Source organism: Eleutherodactylus coqui, chromosome 7 (genome assembly GCF_035609145.1).
Source record: "Eleutherodactylus coqui strain aEleCoq1 chromosome 7, aEleCoq1.hap1, whole genome shotgun sequence".
Classification (NCBI taxonomy): domain Eukaryota; kingdom Metazoa; phylum Chordata; class Amphibia; order Anura; family Eleutherodactylidae; genus Eleutherodactylus; species Eleutherodactylus coqui.
Genome location: NC_089843.1, coordinates 121,645,872 through 121,669,139, shown reverse-complemented (window position 1 = coordinate 121,669,139; position 23,268 = coordinate 121,645,872). Strand labels below are relative to the sequence as shown.

Genomic DNA, 23,268 nt, shown 5'->3' with positions numbered 1-23,268 from the left:
GAGCCTCTTTTCAGACTCACCTGGTCCACCATGCCTGCGGTGTCCCCGGTGAAGTCAGCGTGCGCACACACCAACTAGGAGCCCTTCAGAAAGTTGAGCATTCCCATTCACCTCTATGGGAGGTGCGCATGCACAGCCTTCCGAAAAGAGTCACGCTGGTTATGTGCATGCTTGACTTTGCTGGGAACACTGCAGGAAAGAGGGACCAGGTGAGTATGAAAAAAGGCTCCCCGGATTCCACGTCACCTAAACTATAAGCACTATAATTTAGTTTATGGTGCTTATAGTTGGTAACAGGTTTCTTTTGAATATTAACCCCAAACCACCCTAGAGTACTTACAGAAATGACTATTAAACCCTTGAAGGCAATTTTAAGACCCATTATCACAGAAGAATTTGGGAATATACGTTTATAACCACCTTTGATACTATCAGAAATGGTATGAATCTCGGAGGAGGGTTTTTACATCAATGGAGATTGTGAGATATGAGAAACCCAGAGCAGAGGTAACACATTGACCTGGTGGTGACCCCCTAACATCAATTAACAGACTATAGACTTTCACATTCCTTGTCACTGGACGAATTATTTACTGTTATGCTCATCCCTCTCTGGTATGTATATAACTGATATTAATCACAAAAGATCTGTGCCCTCTTATCCTGTCTCTGGTATTTATTTAAGTGCAAATTAAGTTCACCATGTCTGTGCCCTCCCATGTGATCATCTGTATATGTTTTAATATAAATTAAGCATGATGAAAGACCCCGAGAGGTTCAAAAGCTCACTATAACATCATGTATTTTTGTTAGCCATTAAAAGGTATCATATCTATAAGATTACTTGGTTTCTCTCACTAAGAACAATCACACATTGCTCTACTGGCTAACACGGTACTAAACGTTTTTCGTATTAACCCCTTCACACTCCATAGCATCATGGATATTACTCTTGCAAACCTCGAAAGCTCTCTAAGTAAAAGTGAGTCCCGTAGTACTATATATGTGGGAAGTGTCTGCCCAAGAGAGATCTATTAGATTAAAAAATAAACATGTACTAAATATTAAGTGTCTGCAATATGATTAATAAAATGTGGAAGGTGATTTGGTTTCATATAAAGTATATACTATACTACAAAACTGAACAAGGCCAGATATATACACAGAGACAGCGGAATATAAAGCTACTGCTGGTGTCAGTGTAAATGTGCAGTATAAAGCCATAATAATTGAGTGAGTAAGTAATATTCCAACTGAGCTGTGAGTGATAGAAAGAAGTAACATGACTTTGAAAGTAGAAGCTCAATCTAAGTGTAATACCTTGAACCCAAAATATGAAACTCTCCCAAGACCAACTAATTTGAAAAATAAATCTGCATGCCTCCTGCTAATGAACGAGGCTTATGTTATGGATAGCAAAATGAGCAGCAGAAGCGGTTATCTTGTCATGCATACCTTTTACCATTTCTGCTTCTTCTTCTTTGGAAATCGCCTTGTTATTTGTATCAGCTGCTAATGATGGCGGTGATGGTGGGCTTGTCGGCTGATGTCCCTGTCAGATGACAGATTAGACATTACTGTTTAGAAATGACTACAAATTTTAACAATTTGCAAGCCTAAGGGCTTATTCTCATGGGTGTATGTCGGATGGGTTTTCACGCTCCGGCCGATATATGCTGCCCCTCTGATGCATTGGTTTACAATGCATCAGTGCACAGGGGCGTATGTCCGCAGTGTAAAAGCGCCCAGGCGGCCGCTGATACATCCGCGACGGCAGCTGCATTGACTCCTATGGGAGCCAATGACAGCTACAGGAGGAGGGAGGTGGGAGGGAGTTTAGCAGCGTGACTGCTAAACTCCATCCCCCTTCCTTCTCCTCTCCGCCCTTTGTTGCTGTTTGCAATAGGAGGGGCGGGGTTGAAGCTAAGCTCCGCCCTTTCCATCGCAAAAAGTGGCAAGGGGCAGAAGCTCAGCAGACTAGCTCCCGCCCCGTCCCGCCTCCTCCCATTGCAGAGAGCCAGTGAGGGGGAGGGAAGGGGAAGACAGCTTAGCTCGACAGTGTATACGCCGCCCTGTGCATCACACGGTAGCATATATCGGCCGGCTGTCTTCACAGTTGGATGATATACGCTTGTGTGAATAAGCCCTTAGGCTAATTTTCCATCAGCTATAATGGTGTCAGTTTGGTTCCTGCACCTGTCCTGCATTTTTACCAGACAAAAACATTCAAGGAAATTAATGGCACTAAAATAAATAATAATTTAAACTGCATTTGATTTTTAAATCACAAAACATCTGGACATATAGGAAAATGAAATATACCATAGTAGAAATATAAGTTATTGAGCTGTCCTCCACGATGAAGTTGTATCATTTTGTTAAGCCATTTCTAAATGACGGTGGTGTACCAGATATAAGATCATTGGCTACAATCACAGCATCCATACCGGTTATCACTTCAATCCCTCAATGGCATCCAAGGGCTTATTCCGGCGTGCGTATATCGGCCGTTTTTTCACGACCAGGCGGTATACGCTGTCCCTCTCTGCAGGGGGAGGAGGCGGGCCGGGCTGGGAGCAGTGCACTGAGCTCTCACCCCCTCTCCACTGTTTGCAATGCGGGTGGGGGGTTGGAGCTAAGTTCCGCCCCCTGCCATTGAAAATAGTGGCGAGGGGAGGAGAGAGGGCGGGAGCTCAGTGCACTGCTCCCGGCCCACCCCGTCTTCTCCCCCTGCAGAGAGAGACATCGTATATTGGCCGGGCGTGAAAACCCGGCCGATATACGCATGTCTGAGTAAGCCCCAAATCTGCAATTGTTCTTTCCTTAAGTCTCCATTTTCTTCTATTGCTCTGTATATTATTTATTATTATTACATTTTATATATTATTTGCCTATAGCAGTTCTGGCATTTTGTTCAGGAATACGAACACTTAGCGTAGACTGAAATTTAATTCCCTACCAAAAGCAAGTATAGAGCAGGACAAAGCTCCTGCCCACATCTCCTCTGTAACCTTTAGGTACCACCTTCTATGCAATCTCTGCTGTTTCTCGCCTACTGTATCCAACTGCTCACACTCTTATAAGCATGGCTTCCTTCATACTATTTACCTCTTTCCAACCAGGCCTGGCAACATACTTTTAGAGGTTATGGAAGCTAATGGGTTAATACTGTGTTTTACCCATTAGGACACTAAATGTGCCTCTGGCAGCACCTATGAGCTGCATAAACTATGGTATAGTACTCAAAGCTAGGGAAATGGGGAGTCCAGGGAGGTATGTTTCATATGCACCTGGTCCCTCATTACTGTGATATTTCACCGAGTGACTCTTTTCAGATGGCCCTGTACGCACGGTCTCCCATGCATAAAACATACCTCTCTGGACTGCTCAATGGTCCTGACAGAGGCCCTTTAAATTTCATAGTAACTAAACCGATATCACAATATAAGTAAAATCATGTCAATTTATTCATCATATACTGTAATATGAAAGCATTTATTACACTATAAGGGTGGCTTCACACAAGCGTGTTTTTGTGTGTACATAGGTGCGCACCCCTGTACGTGCAAAAACACGTGTGTATGAAGGTCCATACATTGCCTTCAATGGAGCCGCGGCTGCTGCCGGCGGCTCTATTGAAGGTAATGGTCTGCCAGCGCCCGTGCATTGTTTTTCAGGGAAGGGTTTTACATATAAGCCCTTCCCTAAAAAAACAAGAATTTTAGATTAAAAAAAAAAACAACTTACCTGTCTGCTGCTGCCATGTCCCTCGTGAGGATAAAAAGCACATCTGCCGCATGCTACAGATGTTTCCTTCATCCTCGTGAGGAAAAATAATTCCCTATCACAGCTGTCACAGATGACAGCTGTGGTAGGGGATTTAGCTGCCGGCATCCTGTAATTGGTTTTCAGGAAAGGGCTTTAAATATAAACAAGGAAAAGTGGAAAAAGAAAATCATACTTACCTTCTTTTAGCTGCTGGGGCTCAGCCGCATCCTCTCTGCGCTGTCCCCAGCTCTGTAATGCAGTTTTTTCAGCAGGCGGGGATTTAAAATCCCTGCCTGCTGAAATAGCTGCTTGTCATTGGCTGAGGCGCTCAGCCAATCAAAGGCAGCTCTCATCTGTTAGTCATTAAGCGAGAGCTGCCTGTGGGGTTCTGGAGGGAAGATGATGTTAGACAGGTGTCAAGCTCCCCACCATCAATCAGAAAGTATATTTGCTCTCTGATTGTCACATATGGGGTTCTTAAAGGGGTTGGTTGTCCAGTTATAAGCTATTGATGGCCTTCACTAAAAGATTGGCAGGGTCTGTCACCAGGGACACCGCTGATCAGCTATTTTGCTGGGTTTGTGTGCTCATACAATGCGACGATTTCTAATTTATTTCAGTGGGACCTTTGCCTGCAATACCAAGTTTGGCCACTACAGTGAAAACGGAGCTGTCTGCTTCCTGCAGAAATCAGCTCAGTAGACAAGCTCACTGGCCCAGTGAATAGCAGAATGGCAGGGTCCCTGGCAATGGATCCCCATTGACCTATGTTGAGGACCTATTCTGTTGAAAGGCTATCAATAGTTTACAGCTAGACATCCCCTTTAAGGCTGAAATTAGTTATGTTACTGAATTGTAAAATATGCACTTTAGGCGACTGATTTCTAGATCAAATACATTTACATGAGACATAGAATCTACAATAAAAAGTGATGTTTTTGTGAGGGTTTTTCTAATTTTAACATGATTGTTAGGGGAGTTGAAGGGGTTTTCCAGGACTTTAAAAAAAATGTTGAGAGGCTTAAAATTGTATAAAATAAAGAAAAAATGTATACTCAGCTATTCTGCAGCAGCTCCCCATCCAGCGCTGCAGCATGGAAGAAACCGTTAGGTGGTAAAGTGCCCTTCATCGTACACATGACTGCTCAACCAATCACAGGCTTCAGTGTTCATGGGAGAATCACTGCTGAAACATGTGATTAGCCGAGTAGTCCAGTGCACAATAAAAGGTCCATGACCGTCTTCTTCTAGGACTTCAATGCTGGACAGGGAGCCCCTGGAGCAGGTGAGTATACATTTTTACTTTATTTTATACCATTTTAAGCCTACATATTTTTTTTTTTAAAGCCCCATAAAATCCTTGGTTTAACTGTGAAAATCTGCTACAACCAGTTATCTAATGATAATACAGCAAAAGCCATGCACTGACTTCCCGGGTACACAGCACTGGAACAGAGCACCTGATGAGTATGAAAGATACCTTCCTGGACTAACTTTTTGCAAATTTTTGACATGTGAGATCAACTTTGCAAAAGCTTTGATCAGTGGAGGATCTCTCAGCTGCCATCCATGCTGATCTCTGAAATGAGGTGGTTGCAGCGCTCACCTGTGCTCTTTAGTCCTCTTTGTTGCCTGCCGACTCCTTTCAGCAGCTGAAGAGAGACACATAGAGGTCTATAGACAACTTTTTGTCCGTCTTCAGTTGTCGAGAGAAGTCGACAGGCAGCAAAGACAGCTTGTGCCAGGTGAAATAGAAAAAGCTAGTCTTTAAAGGGGTTTTTACCGGGACTTTGGCAATTTTTTTAATCCTCAGGATAGGTCATCAATAGATGATTTGCTGGGGTTTGCCACTCAGGATCAGCCGATTCACACATGGACAGAGCAAGAAGCAGACCGCACTGTCCATAGTCTAACAGTCCGAGTTGGTATTGCAGGCACAGCTTCCATTGAATTTAATGGGAAATGTGCCTGCAATACCCACTCGGGCCACTACCATGTTGTCAGCACTATCTGCTTCCAGCATTAACAACATTAGCAGCCAGGAATCAGATGATCAGCAGGGATCCCAATCTGCAGATCGCCGCTGATCATCTATTGATGACCTATCCGGAGAGTAGATCATAAAGAAGGTAAATAATTGCATTCGAAGACCTGTCCCACCTCCATAACAAGACAACAAGAACTAATGCCGTAACACAGTCTGGATTGCATAGAATTCTTTCTACACATTTTTCTGCAGTTGTCATCATGTACCTACAACTATAGTCATCACATCAAGGACAAAAACCATTTACTGTGGCTGCGGGCTTTCAAAGACGACATACAAAACAGAAACCGTTCTAATTAAAGCAATGAGTTATAACATTTTCTTCAGTTTAAAAGACGCAGAGAGTTGTGAAGACTGTAATTACCTCTGGGCTACAGCTCTCAGAGAAAAACTGCGTCTTAGAAGCAGAAACTTTATCATTAAGTCTCATTAGAGAAGAAGGAGCAGAGAGCGAAGTCGGTTTGTCACTGGAGTATTTTCCCTCTGCTTTGTCTTCCAGGTGACTGCTTTCTCCGGGCTCGTTGCTGTGCAGTTGAGTAGACATAAAGCTTTCGTCGGATAGGGAGATGCCCAAATCTTGAGCTAGACATGAATAACATTAATTAATTATTAAACGTTAATCACATCATTTTCTTTTTTTAATTAATCTTTTTTTTTTTAATTGAGAAAAGAATGCTTTTATAAAGTTAGTAAAGTTGGGCCATAAGCCCTCTGTGTCAACCATGTCACTTTTTTTTTTATTAAAGATACTTTACTGCCACCTGGTGGTTGAAGAAAATACTACATTGCTATAGCATCCTAAATAAGATTATCATGTCCTGGCATTGTGACAAGATATGACAAATCCTCTGTTTTTAGGGGTTGTGAAGTATAACAGTCTTCTATTAAACATAGTAATATATGCCCATCTAGTTCAGCCTATTACCCCTCAATGTTGATCCAGAGGAAGGAAAAAGACTCCAATGAGGTAGAAGCCAATTTTCCCCATTTAAGTGAAAAAATTCCTTCCCGACTCCAATCTAGCAATCGGAATAATACTCTGATCACCGACCCTTATGGAATAATCAGGGACTATAACCTTTTATATTGTAAAGATCAAGAAAGACGTCCAGGCCCTTATTGTACTTTATTGAATTTGTCATCATGTCCATAGTCTCACCGCTCTTACAGCAAAGAACCCCCTTCTATGTTGGTGTAGAAACCTTCTTTCCACTCGATACAGAGGATGTCTCCATGTTACAGTCACAGTCCTGGGGATGAATAGACTAGTACCAGTGTTTCTGGTGGCGCAATTCGCCACTTACTAATATAATGTAATGAGGCGGATTGGAGTTTGTCACAGGTCCTAAACCAGCAGAGCCGGCCAGCAGCTGTATGCTTACAGGACCAATGATGATGTCACGTCATGTGACTAGTCACCGATGCCGATCTCTATCCCGGTCACATGACGGTGACCTCATCACAGGTCCTGTAAGCATATAGCTATTCTGGTGAATATAAGATCATGTATGTATGTAGATATAGGCATATGTGTCATGTACACATTCTGCACATCTTGTATTATTATTTTTAATATGTTTTGCTTGTACATGTCATGCATTTCTTAAAAAATCTTATTCTTTGATGCAAAGTTGCATGAAGGCGCACATAATTGTGGATTTTTGAAGAGCAGGATTGTACTTTCACAACGAGCCAAGTGTCTGATTTCAGAAAATATATCGATATGGGTGTATAACAAGATCTTTTATACTGCAATTGTTTTTATTTGTGTCTATTTAAAAGTGTGAAAATTACCCTAGCATTGAAATGGTTAACCCAAAGAACCATTTATTTCTTAGTCAGGAGAAGAAAAAAGTTACCGATGACTACATTTTTTGCTTTATGTCACAGGAGCCAGGATATACAGCTGGGGCAGCGCTACAATTTGAGGAGTAAAAAGGTATAAAGGAGATTCATGGAGAACATAAAATTAGTTCTAAAGCCTTTGCTGTCATCTAGAGTTAAAGACCAGCACTGCATTAACCTGGTTTTCTACAGAGTTGTGTCTCTACGCTATCTTTTTTCCTTAGGGAGAGCACCTAGACGGTGAGTGAGGAGACTCAAATGGCCACGCACGCTCCTCTGAGTAATATGCAAATAAGGGAGATGGAATAAAACCTCCACAGTGTCACCTTTTGGAAGGCAGCATTCCTTCAAGCCAAAGTCAGAACTTTTATACAAGCCTTGTAACAATGACTGGGAATTAAAAGCAAAGCCAGACTCCATGTACATCTTTATTCCATCTCCCTTATTTGCGTTACTCTGAAATGCATTATTCACACATAGAGGCAAATTTACCAAGACTTGTGTTCATGCGCCAGTCTTAAACCACAGTATGTTGGAGTAAAATGCTACAAATTACTTAAAATTGTATCTTAATTTATCCCTATAAAACATGGGTGAATACATTTCTTCAGCTTATAAAAACATCTAAGGACCTCTTGATGGCTATGGACAGCTTTGGGGGAATTCTTTTACTTAACCCCTTAAGGACCAGGCTGCTTTGTACCTTAAGGACCAGACACTTTTTAGAGATTTTACCCATGTGGTGGTTTTACTGTCCTATTTTTTTTCCCTTTAGCTACCGAAATTATTTTTGCTGCGTTTTTTTTCCATGACATATAGGGTGATTTTTTTTATAGCTTTTTCACAGTCTTTTTTTTCTTTCGCGTTATTGGGGGTAAACACCTAAAAAAATGATTTTTTTTTTTAACATTTCTAGTTTTTTTTTTTTAAATTAGTATATTTATGCTAAAATAAAGTACGGGAACGGGTTCTTCATTTTGTTTCGGACGTTTTGATATATAATATATATGGTTTTGGATTACAGGGCGCTTATAGTGATGGTTTTGGGTTATTTTCTTTCTTATGTATATATTGTTGTTTTATTCTGTAATTCTTATTAATTGTGTATGTACTTATGTTTTTTACCATCTATGTCCCCTATGATGTCATGTAAAACCTTTGGGGGACATTCACATGTTTTGTTTTTTTTTGTTCGACACTTTCCCACTGTAGCTGGGGCGTCCATAGGTGCCCCAGTTACAGGGGAAAAAAAACCCTGTAGTAACATTAGTCACTGTCAGAGCTGGTCAGGGTCTAATATAACCCTCCAGCTCTGCTGTAGCAGGGAACCCCGGCGGTCACTAGAAGATGAGCGAACGTACTCGGTAAGGCCGATTTTGCAATCGAGCACCGTGATTTTCGAGTACTTCACTACTCGGGTGAAAAGATTCGGGGGGCGCCGTGGGTGAGCGGGGGGTTGCAGAGGGGAGTGGGGGGGAGAGGGAGAGAGAGAGAGCTCCCCCCTGTTCCGCGCTGCTACCCCCCGGCGACCCCCGAATCTTTTCACCCGAGTAGTGAAGTACTCGAAAATCGCGGTGCTCGATTGCGAAATCGGCCTTACCGAGTACGTTCGCTCATCTCTAAAAGTTACACTTCTACTTTCACTTTTGGAGCACACAGTGCTCTTTGAGCGCTGTGTACTCGGGAAAGGAAAAGGCAGGAAGGGTTAGAAACCCCTCCTAGCTTCTCCTCCGGGTTATCAGCTATTACTAACAGCTGACAACCCTTCCTGCCTCCTGTTGATTGCAGAGCCAGGAAGCTTAAAGTCCCGCCATAATTTTACATACGGCTAGGCTTTGAGCCCAGGACCAGGTGTTGCAGATTTACAGTGCCTGGTCCTTAATGGGTTAAAGGGGTTTCCCAAGATCTATTTTTCTCATGAAACCCAGCTCTCCTGCCATAAAACAAGACATTGGCATATACTCACCTCTTTACTCTGTTGTGTCCCGTGCCGTCATTCCGGGTCTCCCCTCTGGCATCATGCTTACAGGCTTGCCTGTCCTGTTTATGGGAAGCCATAAGCGCTGCAGCAATGACAGAGCTGTGCGATCGAGTGCGGAGCTCTGTCACTTGCGGCAGCGTCTGTAAGACTCTGTAAAGCGGGTAGTACTACAAACACCAGAGCAGAGGACTGTGCGGCGGCACAGAAGATGCAAGGAGTGGGGAGAGGTCAGTATATGCCTATTTCTGGTTTTATGTAAAAAAATAGATCTTGGAAAACCCCCTTTAAATGCATGTATTTTTGATGGGAAATCATTTTTGTAATAGGGTTGTATTAAAAACTAGCAATAACGCCCATTATATGAAATAATAGAGTGTAGAAAAATGTTGTCAATCATTCCCTTCATTTTTCATGAAACATTGTGCAGCAGAATTGCCATACACTGTCGGATTGTAAATACACAACATGTCAACTGAAATGCAAAAGCATGGATAACTTTGGATTTGGACATAAATCAACTTAGAAGCTTGTTCAGGAGACAAGAGAGGGGTTGGAGACTGAGCTATCAGATGAGCTCACTGATGGATTTGCTAGCGAATGGCATTCTGCAGCTTGCTATGTACTGTGATGTGTAGAAGCTGCAGAAGCCAAATGGTGCAAAATTTTTAAGAACACCCTATTGCAAAATGCTTTTCAGGCAAAAATACAAGGTCTCAAGTAAAGAAAAAATGCCCCCAAAGTTGTCATTATGTTGTAACGATTCAGTAAATGGACAATGCTGATAGACTGTAGTAAATGTCTTACATGAAGGTGAGCTTTTAATCCTGGATATTCTGGGCTTTGGGATGGGTTTTCTTTCTTTGTCATCTGTTCCCTGCTGGGTTGTCACTTCATCGACAGGTTCTGATTTTGACAGCCCATTTTCATAGTCTCCTTGGTTTAGATTTTCCGTGCTTCTGCTTTTGTCAGAATGCTTGTTGAAGCTTCCTTCTGCCTGCTTGCTTTTTTTAAGGAAGGACGTTTTTCCATATAGATCCTCCTCATTGTCAGACAAGGGGAAATTCTGAAGATCTTTTTTCAGTTCTGAATCTATTGTTTTTGTCTTTCCAAAGGACTCATCTAAACTATCTAAAATGAATGAAGCATATAAAAGAGGAGGCTTTACATTTCAGTAATAAGAACAAAGCATAAAACAAATGTCTAGAGAAAAGCTACATTTGCTTACTACTTACGAAGTTATACAAGACCAAGGCTGCATACAATAACAGTGGATCTGCCTTTAATTTTGCTGCCCTATGTAATGTGATGAGACATAACTGAGAAAGCACTGAGTTTGGAGTGACTGTTCAGATATGTTCACAGCAACCTAAACAGCCTCTTTGCTCTTCTCATCGTGGTGGACCCAGGATTTGCTAAGCATAGCTTATTAAAGGTCTTCTGCCAAGATTTGAACGTCCTTCCCTATCCATAACATAGGGGAAAACTTTCTAATTGGTTGGGAGTTAAACTGATAGGACCTTCGCCAAGAATGATGAAGAATGACAAGAATGATGATCCCCTTTAGCCCGAATGAATGGGGTAGAAGTTGAGCATGCGCATAATTCATTTCAATGGGACTGCCGGAGATAGCTAAGCATTTTAATTCGGCTACCCCAAGCAGTTCCACTGAAATGACTGAAGCAGCGCAGATGCTTAACCACCACTCCATTCATTTGGGGACCTTAGAGTGTAGATATTAGCAGAGGATTTGATTAGGGCAATTCTCATTACTGAAGTATGTGATCATCTTTTCTGTAAGTAAACTATAAGATGTCAAAAAAGCCTACGCCAGACTTGTCCCGGAAAAAACAACCCTCATAGGGCTACACAGATGGAAAAATTGAAAAACTTATGGTTCTTGGAAGGCGGAATGAGAAAAATACAAACACATGAAATAACCCCATAAACTGACTTACCATCACTTTCAAACTCGTCAGAGTAATCCGAATACTCCGCTTCTTCCACTGCCTGCTGCCGAGACACTCGAGTGCTGAGTGCCTTCTTCAGCTCATCCTACAACAGAAAAATGCAACTTGTAACTTAGGAAACGACAATCAATAAACTATACAATATGCTGCTGATGTATTCCACATTAATATACCACTTGGAACATATGATTCTAGCCCGGGTACCCGATACAGAAGGCGTGCAATACAAAACGGGACATTTTAAGTAATAAAACATGATATCGGTACGTCCGCATAAATACGTGAAGGACACCTATGCTGATTAATGATATGTTAATGTATTAACTTAAAATAGACAGATTTAATGATCCTTGCATTTAACATGTTTATTATATAGCTTTTACTGCGAGGCCTTTTGATACACAATGTTTCTGGTTTTTCCATCAGGAACGTAAACAAAAAGATTTTTTCCATTTCCAACCCGTTTGCATTGTATCTAACAGCTTCCCCCTCCAAGCATTTTCTAGCTGTTCTTCTCAAAATTGAGTGTCTTTCGTTCTGAAGAATGTTGGGCATGCTTCGCTTCATCAGTTTATACAATTTGAACGTTGGCTTGTCGCTTGCTTTGATTTTCAAGTCAGCTGTTAGTTTGCTCCGGCGTCTCAGCTAGTCGTTTGGTTCTTGAGTTGAGTTTTTCCCTTTTTTTTAGTTTTATTGGGCGTAAAAAGCTAAAAAAAAATATATTTTTAACATTTCTAGTTATTTCTTTTTTTAATTAGTATATTTACACTAAAATAAAGTATGGGAATGGGTTCCTCATTTTGTTTTGGTCATTTTGATATATAATATGTATGGTTTTGGATTACAGGGCGCTTATAGCGTCGGTTTGGGCTTTTCTTTCTTATATATATTGTTGTTTTATTTTGTAATTTTGTTTTACCGATTTATGTAATTATGTTTTTTACTATCTATGTCCCCCATAACGTCATGTAAGACCTCTGGGGACATTCACATGTTTTTTATTTGACACTTTCCCACTGTAGCTGGGGAATCCATAGGAGCCCCAGTTACAGAGGAAAGCAACCCCTGTAGTGTCATTAGTCACTGGCAGAGCTGCCTAGGGTCTAGTATAACCTTCCAGCTCTGCTGTAGCAGGGTACCCTGGCGGTCATATGACCCCCCGACTCCCATAGTGAAAGTTACATGTTACTTTCACTTTCTAGTACACAGTGCTCATTGAGCACTGTGTACTCAGGGAAGCAGAAGACGGAAAGGGTTAAAAACCCCTCCGGCCTTCTCCTTCAGGTTATCAGCTGTCACTTACAGCTGCTAACCCGTTCCTGCTCTGACTGATTGCAGAGGCAGGAGGCTTAAAGCGCCGCCATAATTTTACATATGGCGGTGCTTTAAGCCCTGGACCAGGCGCCGTAAATTTACAGTGCCTGGTCCTAAACAAGTTAAAACTCAAACAGGTTGGGTGGGATCCAAACTGTATAAATTGTATTGTAGCAAACTACAGCAGTCTAAATCCCTGTATGTACTGTCCCTGTCGGGATGAATGAGAGTCTTGAAAAAAACTAAATGTGCTCAGACGTCTTTTTCCAACATTTTAATTTATATGAATGGGTGCAATAGAAATCCCAGTCAACCCTACGGAGAGGACAGCGCATGCTTGCTATGTTCTCCAGCCAATAAAGGGTCGACCAAGTACTATCTCTCTCCATTTACATAAGGTCAGTTTCCCATTAATGTATTATGGGTGCAGCCCGCAATACACAAGTGTGAAAATGGCGCAAATGAGTATTTGATCTGTGTGTTCCCAATAGCTGCATTCCCATAAATCACTGGAGTCACCGCTGTACAGAGAAGACTGTGAGGACAGAAAAGCTTCAAGTAAAATAAACAATTGGTAAGATAATGATTACAGATTCTCCTAGAGATAATTCACATAAATGAGAAAGTCCATCCGTCAGTGACAAGGCGACTTCTTCATGGATTATGCAATATTACAACATTACACAGGGCTGTAGGGCTTTTAATTACCATGTTTACCTGAAAATAGGACCTACCCAGAAAAAAAGTCCCACTTTAACTTTTCGGGGAAGCTTGAAACGCCGCTCAGGCAATTTAAAAATCCCTCCTCCACAACGCGATGGCTGTTGATTGGTTCTTAGAGAGCTGCTCAGCCAATCAATGCAGCGACCGAGAACCAATCAGTGCCATCGCTTCTTGGAGGCGGGATTTATGAATCTCGGAACCAGGAAGCAATCTTCTGTTGGCGGCTGAGCACTGCAAGCAAGCGCGCCGGAGCTTCGCACACCAGTGGGAGAACACGTACCGCGGCTGCAAGGTAAGTATAATAAGACATCCCCTGAAAATAATACATAGTGCCTCTCTTTAGGCAAAAATTAATATAACCCAGGGTCTTATTTTCAGGGAAACACAGTATTATAGTATTTACCGAATTATTATTCACTTGTAATAAGACACTACTTAGGACAATTCATTACAATCGGAAGCAGTGTTGAGCGATGAAATAATAGGACACACTGGCCTCTATGGTGTATCACAAGACATACTGAACACTTCTTCTGTGTCATAGTTGTCAGTAAAAGGACAAATCATTCTATCTGGAGAGCAAACAGTAAAACAGACAAATACGACACCTGGAAGGAAGTTCTCTTTGCTGTCTTAGGGCTCTTTGTGTAAGCTAGGAAAGTGTTGAGGCTTTCATCATCGTCATCCATGCTGCAAGGTAGACAGTAGGTTTCTTCTTGGTGATCGGCCTGTGTTACCCCTTCCTGTAAAGTGTAAAGAAGACACGGCATGAGTGCATGTGCAAGCGTACAAGCACCAGAGCCAAACATCAGAAATCACTGAAGAAAGTACAAGAAAAGGTTTGGTACGGTGTTAGTCAGTAGAGCAAAATGTGATTGTTCCCAGCAAGAGAAACCAAGTAATCTTGTAGATATAACTAGTATTTATTAGGAAATTATATATGCATGTCACACACACAGAGCTCTCCTACATGTACATCACATACAGCTCTGCTACTTACATTTTTCATACAACAGGAATGGAAAGCAGCACTGCAGAGTCCTGCACACACTGATAACCCCCCTGCTCATGTGACCCCAGACTGCTGCCATACTCATAACTGATCACATGACAATGACATCATGACAGCTCCTGTAAGCATACGGCTGCTGTAGGTGTTCATTAGTATTCGATCCCCTACAACCCCCCCGCGGCCTCAGTTGCTATGGAATACTAAGGAACACCTAGCCGGACAGCAGCCATGTGTGCACAGGACCTTTGATGACGTCACCGTCATGTGTTCAGGGGTGGAGCATGTACCTCACTCACTCTTTTGCTGATCACATAACGGTGATGTCATAAAAGGTCCTTCATCCCGCATGAGTGAATTACATACTCCGACCCTGCTCACAGGTCCTATTCCATAGCAACTGAGGTAGCGGAGGGTTTCTAGGGGATGCATTACTCACTCACTCGAGATGACCTCCAGATGAAGGACCTGTGATAACATCACCGTCATGTGATTAGGGTGGGAGAATGTAACTCACTCACTCTGGATTATCAGGGAGTGAGTGAGTTACATTCTCCAACCCTAATCACATGACAGTGACATCATCACAGGTCCTTCATCCGGAGGTCACCTCGAGTGAGTGAGTTATGCATCCTCTAGAAACCCCCGCTGCCTCAGTTGCTATGGAATAGGACCTGTGAGCAGGGTCGGAGCATGTAATTCACTCATGCGGGATGAAGGACCTTTTATGACATCACTGTTATGTGATCAGGGGTGGAGCATGTAACTCACGCACGGACGGACAGACAGGTCATCTTTAGTATTTTCATTACTTGGTTTCTCTTGCTGAGAACAAAAACATTTTGAATTAAGTACATGCACCAGTTAACGTGCATCGCTGAGTACATCATCCACCTTCAAGGACATAACTGGGCAAACATAAGAATTACTAACTGGTATAGGCCGGCTTCACATGGGCATAAGCATATTTATGCACGTATTTGCGCTATGGGCACTGCACTTTTGCATGCGTGTGCATATTTTACTGCATTTTGTGCCCTGCGTATTTGCATTCTTCCCGTGATTTTCATGCATTTTTTGTATTACAATTAGAGACGAGCGAGTATACTCGGTAAAGGCAATTGCTCGAGCGATGCATTGCCTTTATCGAGTATCTCCCCGCTTGAGATAAAAGGTTATAGCATTACGTCATACTGCAGGAGCGATCAAAGCATCGCTGGTTGTAGTCCCCCAGGGGGACTTTAAAGAAAAGTTTAAAAAAAATCAATAAAGTTTTTTTAATTGTAAAAAAAGAAAAAAGTTATAAAAGTTTAAATCACCCCCCTTTTGCCATATCTATAATTAAAAACTCTAAATCATTAAATAAAAATATGTATTTTGTATCACCACGTTCGTAAAAGTCCGATCTATCAAAGTAGCGCATTATTTTTCCCGCACGGTGAACGTCGTCCGAAAAAAAAAAAAAAGAACGCCAGAAATGCATTTTTTCAGTTACCCTGTCTGCCAGAAAAAAACGCAATAAAAAGCGATCAAAAAGTTGTATGTATTCCAAATTGGTACTATCGGAGACTACAGGACATCCCGCAAAAAATGAGCCCTTGCTCAACTACGTCAACAGAAAAATAAAAAAGTTATTGCGCGCACAAAATGACCGCAGAAAATAATTGAAAAAATTAAATGTCTTTGAAAAAAAAAAAAAAAAAGAGTAGTATAGTAAGAAAAAACCAATACAAGTTTGGTATCGCAGTAATCGTACTGACCCATAGAATAAAGTTAGCATGTCGATTATGTTGCACTTTGGGCGCCGTAGAAACAAGACGCACTGAAAGATGGCGAAATGTCGCTTTTTTTTTTCATTTTACTCCACTTAGAATTTTTTAAAAGTTTTTCAGTACATTATATGGTACTTTAAATAGCACCATTGAAAAAAACAACTTGTCCTGCAAAAAACAAGCCCTCATACAGGGACGTCAATGGATAAATAAAGGAGTTACGATTTTTTTGAAGGGGGGAGGAAAAAACGAAAATGGAAAAAGAAAAAGTGGCCGAGTCATTAAGCAGTCAATGCTCCCATTAAAAAAAATAATGGGCAATTCTTGAACAAGAATCGGACAAAAATAGGCTATACAGTGTTTTTCAAACTCAGACTATTGGCCTGAATGAAAAATCGCTCATGTTAATTAACCCATTCAATTGAATGCGTTCTTTTGCTGTGCGAGTTCCATCTTGGAATTGAACAGAACTCGCATGGGTACATCGCCTGTGTGAAAACACCCTTACAGTCAATATGGAACATATGGAATCATAAGGTTGGCTCACACGAGCGTTTTCTCTATTACGTGCACGCAAAATACACAGCACTAAACCTCTATGTATTTCAATAGGGCCTCTCACACTAGCCTTTTACGCGTGCAAAATCACACTCATATCCTGTTTTCGTCGTTTTAGTGCGTATTTCACGCATAAATTGCCAATTGAAATGAATGGGGCGTGTAAAGATGAAGTAAATACGCAATTGTATGCATAATACTGCATTTTTTTATGTAGGTTGCTGTGCTACCAGGAGGAGAAAAAAAGTTGGGACGTTATTATCAGCTTGCTTGTCCGCATTTTTACCGTGCAAAAATACGCAGTAAAAAAGCAGGCAAACACGTACAAAAACTGCACCTCAGCACGCAGTAAAATTCTACGTAAAAAACACAGTGCTTTTCCATATGGTCGTGTGAGCGTGGCCTAAGGCTGGGCGCACACAAGAGTAGGGTAAAACGCTGCATCGGTGTTTAGAGCTGCGATCACCGCAACAGTGATGGCGTATGCCTGCGTATTACGCATTTCTCACGCACGCTGGCCTCTTTTTTTCTTTCTTTCCTTGTATTGTTTCCTAAGATTATGTGTATAAAATGCCGTACATATGCAATGTGATTGCGTATGTACAGTGTTTTCATACGCACCCATAAAAAAACAATGGGGCTCTACCTCGCGTAATACGCAGTAAACTAGTACACGCTGCGCTCTTTTTTATGTGTGTATTATATGCAATGAATATTCGCAAGTGTAAATGGATCAATGAAAATCAACATACGTTCATTCATTCCATATTAGGCGCATGGAAATTGCATGCGTTAAACGCAACGAATATACGCTTGTGTGAGCCCGCTCCAAGGGCGGCCGCACATGAACATAAGCACAAAAACGCTTGCTACTGTGCAATGTATTGAAGGAGCAGTGAAGGGGTGTTTTTTGCGCCGATGCCCGCACAAATACTGAGCATATTTGCTCATTCCCTTCTGGCCTGATTTAAAAGGCCACTTGGCTTTTTGAAGGTGCCGGTGTGTGCGGGCAGTGTTTTGCGCATACCTACAGATACATATGGGGACCTTTTGTGCGCAAATGCACACAAAAATAGGACACATTTTACGGGTTTTCAAATGCCAGAAAAAAACAAATCGTGTTAAATTACAAAACTATTCAAAAGGCAGACTTTACAGTGAAAACGTATATGTTTTTAAATGTGCGAAACAGACACAAACATATGGGCGTGTACGGCTTATGGCTATGAAACACATTTTTGTACTTGAGGGCCTGTTCACAATAGCATATGTTCATCCGCGAAACCACACGTTTTTGTTCGAAAGACAGATGAAAACACGGCGCTGCTCGGATCCATAGGCTATTACTGCTTAAACGTAGCCAAACCATGTGTATGAGAGAAAATGTCACCGAGGATCCTTCTAGAATATAACTTTTACGTAATGAGCCAGATTCTACATGTGGGTCCTGGCTCTGACCGCAGCTGGCAACCTGCACACCTGTCTTCGTTACTGTGGATGGTCGCGGCGAGCCGCCGTCGGACACGTGCAGTACAGATTTTCTTTTTCAAACATTTACTTTTCCTGCACCATCGCTGGGCGATGACGTAGGGACCAGTGGCCTTTATGCAATGTGACTGCAGAAGGGACGCAGGTGGAACGGCTTTTATTGACTTCAATGCAAGCCATCTGCGCAAAAATAAAACCTACTGCGATTTTTCCTCAGCGAGCGGAAATCGCAATTGATTTCCGTTGGTGTGCAGGAAGAATCGATTTCCCATAGGATGCTATGGACAGTATTTACTGCGGATCCGTGGTGCGGATTCTGCAACATAACTCTGCCTGTGTGCAAGCGGCCTAAAAAGTGGAATAACCTCTCTGACAGATCTCCACGCCAACGAACGTCATCTTGATATCCAAATATTAGGTGATTTTCGATGTTCAACCCATAAGTTAAAGCATACAGAGTAATAAGTAGAAGCAAGCAGATGGAGAGCGCTAGCAGGCCGGGGTATAAACTCAGCGCATAGATAACTGCGATGAGGTGTGCTGCGACGATGCGATGGCATGCGCATTCTTTGTGGCACGCATAACAGTAGATGGGTGTTGTTATCTCAGTCCATCTTTGCTTTTTGGTGCAATGCTACAATCTGTGCGCGATCTACACGACGCGTGTCATGATTAACTGGGTGTTATCGCGGTCCGTCCTCGTGTCTTCTAACAGTGTTATGAGCGCATGTGCGATCGCTTTGATACTCGTTATTGGCAATTTTGTTCTTTGCATCATTGTCTCCAGCCTTGCAGAAGGCAGTGTATATACAAATCCTTGAGGCTTCCCCCATTTAGACCTGATCTGTGGTTTCTTCCCAACGGTTGGAGTCTTTGTGATTGGTCACAAATGCCAAGCCCCTTTTGTGGGCGGTAGTACTGGTAGCTTTATAAGGGAGGTGGCTCCTGATGAATCTCTTTTGAGAGTAGAAGCGTTGAGCAGGGCTTTAGCTGAGCTTAGTTTAGGGGAAGTTACTTCTGAGCTTTATTTAGGTCTATCAGTTACCTATGCGCTGAGTTTATAGATCGCCCTGCTCGCGCTCGCCACTACTCATTACTAGAGATGAGCGAGTATACTCGCTAAGGAACATTACTCGAGCGAGTAGTGCCTTAGCAGAGTATCTCCCCGCTCATCTCTAAAGATTCGGGGGCCGGCGCGGGTGACAGGTGAGGAGGAGAGATCTCCCCTGCCGCTCCCCGCCCCCCGACGGCCCCCGAATCTTTAGAGTCGAGCATGGAGATACTCGGCTAAGGCACTACTCGCTCGAATAATGTGCCTTAGCGAGTATACTCGCTCATCTCTACTCATTACTCTTTCAAATCTACGGTAATTTACGAGTTCAACATAGATAATCCCTTAATATCTGGACTGCAATATCCGGTTAGTTGGCGTAGAGATCTCTCCGAGAGGTTATTCCGCTAATAGGCAGATTTTATAAGGGACTTCATTCTCTAGGTTATTAGGCATTTTTCCCATATAGAGGTCTATTGGCTGCATATGGGTCGTTGGCGCAAATCTCATTCCCTATATATGCTCCATTGCCTCCTGTGATTTCCTGCCTCTGGTTATTGGATTCTACTACTAGGCGAGTCTGACCTGGTGGCTGATCACTAGTACCTCTACAATCCGCTCTCCTGCAGCCTCTATACATTTGTTTAAAATTTATTTAGGCAGGTGCTTCCTTTCACCTTCCTTTTTAGTTTGTACCTTAAAGGGGTTGTCCCGCGCCGAAACGTTTTTTTTTTTTTTTCAACCCCCCCCCCCCCCCTCCCGTTCGGCGCGAGACAACCCCGATGCAGGGACTTAAAAAAAAAACAGCACAGCGCTTATCTATACTTACTGGTTGAAGATGGCCGCCGGGATCTTCTTCCTCCGTGGACCGCAGCTCTTCTGTGCGGTCCATTGCCGATTCCAGCCTCCTGATTGGCTGGAATCGGCACGTGACGGGGCGGAGCTACACGGAGCCCCATTGAGAAGAGAAGAAAACCCGGACTGCGCAAGCGCGTCTAATTTGGCCATTAGACGGCGAAAATTAGACGGGCACCATGGAGACGAGGACGCCAGCAACGGAGCAGGTAAGTGAATAACTTCTGTATGGCTCATAATTAATGCACAATGTACATTACAAAGTGCATTAATATGGCCATACAGAAGTGTATAGACCCACTTGCTGCCGCGGGACAACCCCTTTAAGGCCGGCTGCACACAAACTGATTTGCATTGCGGAATCCGTGGTCGGCGTCCGCACAGTGGTTCCGAAGCAAATACCGTTCATGGCATGCAATGGAAAATCGCTTCTTCCTGCACAAATTATGATTTCCGCGAGCAGAGGAGAAATCACAGTATGTTCTATTTTTGTGCGGTGTCCGCACGGGCAGCTTCCATTCAAGTCAATGGAAGGCCTCATGCACACGGCACGTATGGATTCTGCATGTGGATTTCCGCTGTGAATGACCAGTGAGTCATTAAGTAAATGAATTTTAAATGCTTCTGGGAAATCACAGATTCAATGTTCTTTTTTTTTTACACGGATGCACAGCGGATCATCCGCACAGAAAAACATAAATTAAAAAATTGCAAGCCAATGGTGTCTTCCCCACCTCGCTGCCTGGTCTCCAAGCAACCTGAGAAGTATCCGCCTACAAATCTGAAATGCATCCGCAAAATAATTGCGGATCGAACTCTTCCATAAAGATCAATAGACTCTGTCCGCGTGTAATCTGCGCTAAATTGGAGCATGCTGCCATTTAGTTTCCGCTCGCTGAATCCGCAATCCAATCCACATGTGTGCGTGGAGCTGAGGACGCTCTATGCTTTCCTATAGGCGGTTCTCCCGTGCGGGGGCTGATCGCGGATTCCGCAATTCAAATCCACCTCTGTGCATGAGGCTAAAGCCGTTAGATCCACGGAATGTCCGCAATTCACCTTGCGGTCAGGTCACGAATTCCGCGTCCTTGCAGGGAAAAAAAAATCTGTACTGTGCATGACTGACGGCAACCCGCCAGTGCAGATGAAGAAAGAAGACCGCTACGTGGGGTCGCTGGGCGGGCTCCGCATGAGGAATCTGACCCATTCGTGTGCAGGCAGCCTAATAAGTCATTTGTAGAAGGCTCCTCGGGGTCTGCGATTACACGGATCCTTCACTGCGCTCTGAATATACGGATGAGACGCTCTGATATTAAAGACCTTCTTTTAAAGCAACTTTATTCACATAAACAATTTTTTCCCCTTCCCAGCGATGCTGACAATCACTGCCGCCCCATTTTTGTGGTGTGCCCTCGGAACGCCTCACCCATTGTTTTCTTGGGATCTTTAAAGACGTGGCGTGACACTCCTACGTGCGCTGTGCTTGGGAGTGCGATGTCTGCCATGGAAGTCAATGGGCCACACATGCCGATCCTACTCTGCATGTGCGGATCGCAATGTCACAGAAGTGATGCCAGGCGGTTCTGAACGTAGAGCTGGCCAGCGTGATATCGGGCTCGCCTTTATTGAAAAACATTTACAATGAAAAATGTGTGTTTTTCACATAAAAACTGATCAAAATAGCTGGAAACATGTAAACGTAAGCATCCCTTTTTACACATTTTTTATGTACGTTTCTCGCATTTCTGAAACATGGCTGAAAGCGCCAGTGTGAACCGCCCTGAACGCCGCACGTTTTATCACGTATGTTTACAAACAGATGAATATCCTCATATGAAGAGCTGATGACTTCCTATAGACCGTTACATCTCAGGGGGAGCACCTGATTACTGGACAGTGTAGCCCCCATGTAGTATCCCGGGGTACAACGAGGACGGCACTTACCACCTCCTTCTCTGGGGTAGAAGCCCCTGCGGCCGCCCTATCTGGATTACACCGTTGGCTGGAAATAACAGTCGGATATTTTCCTCCGGACGGGCAGGAGAAGCCGTAACGGTTACTAGGTAACGACGCAAGCTAACGGAAGCATCACGTGCCCTGCGTGTGGGCGGAGCTTAGAGCGCCAGCTCCTCAGATTGATCACGTGGTGTGCAGCTTGAGGAGAAGCGCAGTCCGTCGGCCATTATTATATATAATAACATTGTTAGTGTAGTCCCTGCAGATACCGCGTGTGTAAACTGTGGGTAGTCCGAGCTTACTGGCTGTAGCACAGTTATGGCGACTAATAGTAATAGCCTGGCGGCGGCCTGTATGAGGCGGGATAGCTAATGTAGCTTACATCTGTGTAACATGTCTGATACAAGACCAAGGGCCGGCTCATACATTCATGCCTGTGTGTGTGCGCGCAAATAACATTGATTATTGCCTGCGTATTGTGCCCCGAATTACTCGCGCCTGTTGGTGTCGGTGGGCGTCCACGGTGTGATACGCACCACGAATGGCGCGGCGCCATCTAGTTATATCACACAATGGCACAACAAACTCTCAGGTGAAGGAGCCTGCGTAGTACTATAATGTACACCTGTATGGTACACCTATATATACGCCCGTGTGAGGAGCCCCTCGGTGGGCTTATATGGGGCGCTGCTGTCTGAAGAGTCGCTGCAGCGGGTTGTTGGCCTACAAAGGACTTGTGCTCTTAAACGGAGTGAAAATTGCGCGAAAACGCAGCATTATGCAATCAATGCTTTTGAATGTTTTTTTCCGATTTGCGATGTCTTCACTCGTGATGTGGATGAAAAAATATCGCGGCACGCTCTACCTTTCTGCGCTTTTCCTTTTTTTTTTACCTCCCACGTTCCCCTACGGAGTCTCCCTTTTCATCACATCG

The 23,268-nt window shown here is 43.2% G+C and overlaps 1 protein-coding gene across 1 annotated transcript in view; it reads right to left on the bottom strand.

Annotated features, from left to right (window-relative positions):
• MAP9 (microtubule associated protein 9) overlaps positions 1 to 22,438 on the bottom strand; it is a 65,625-nt gene extending 43,187 nt beyond the window's left edge. Inside the window, exons 1-6 of the mRNA XM_066573604.1 lie at positions 22,323 to 22,438; positions 14,254 to 14,388; positions 11,597 to 11,693; positions 10,446 to 10,769; positions 6,180 to 6,397; positions 1,456 to 1,552 (exon numbers count right to left, since the gene is read on the bottom strand). Coding sequence (XP_066429701.1) covers positions 1,456 to 1,552; positions 6,180 to 6,397; positions 10,446 to 10,769; positions 11,597 to 11,693; positions 14,254 to 14,334 — 817 coding nt within the window. The 5' untranslated portion in view covers positions 14,335 to 14,388; positions 22,323 to 22,438. The remainder of the gene's footprint in view (positions 1 to 1,455; positions 1,553 to 6,179; positions 6,398 to 10,445; positions 10,770 to 11,596; positions 11,694 to 14,253; positions 14,389 to 22,322) is intronic.
• Positions 22,439 to 23,268: the final 830 nt, after the last annotated feature.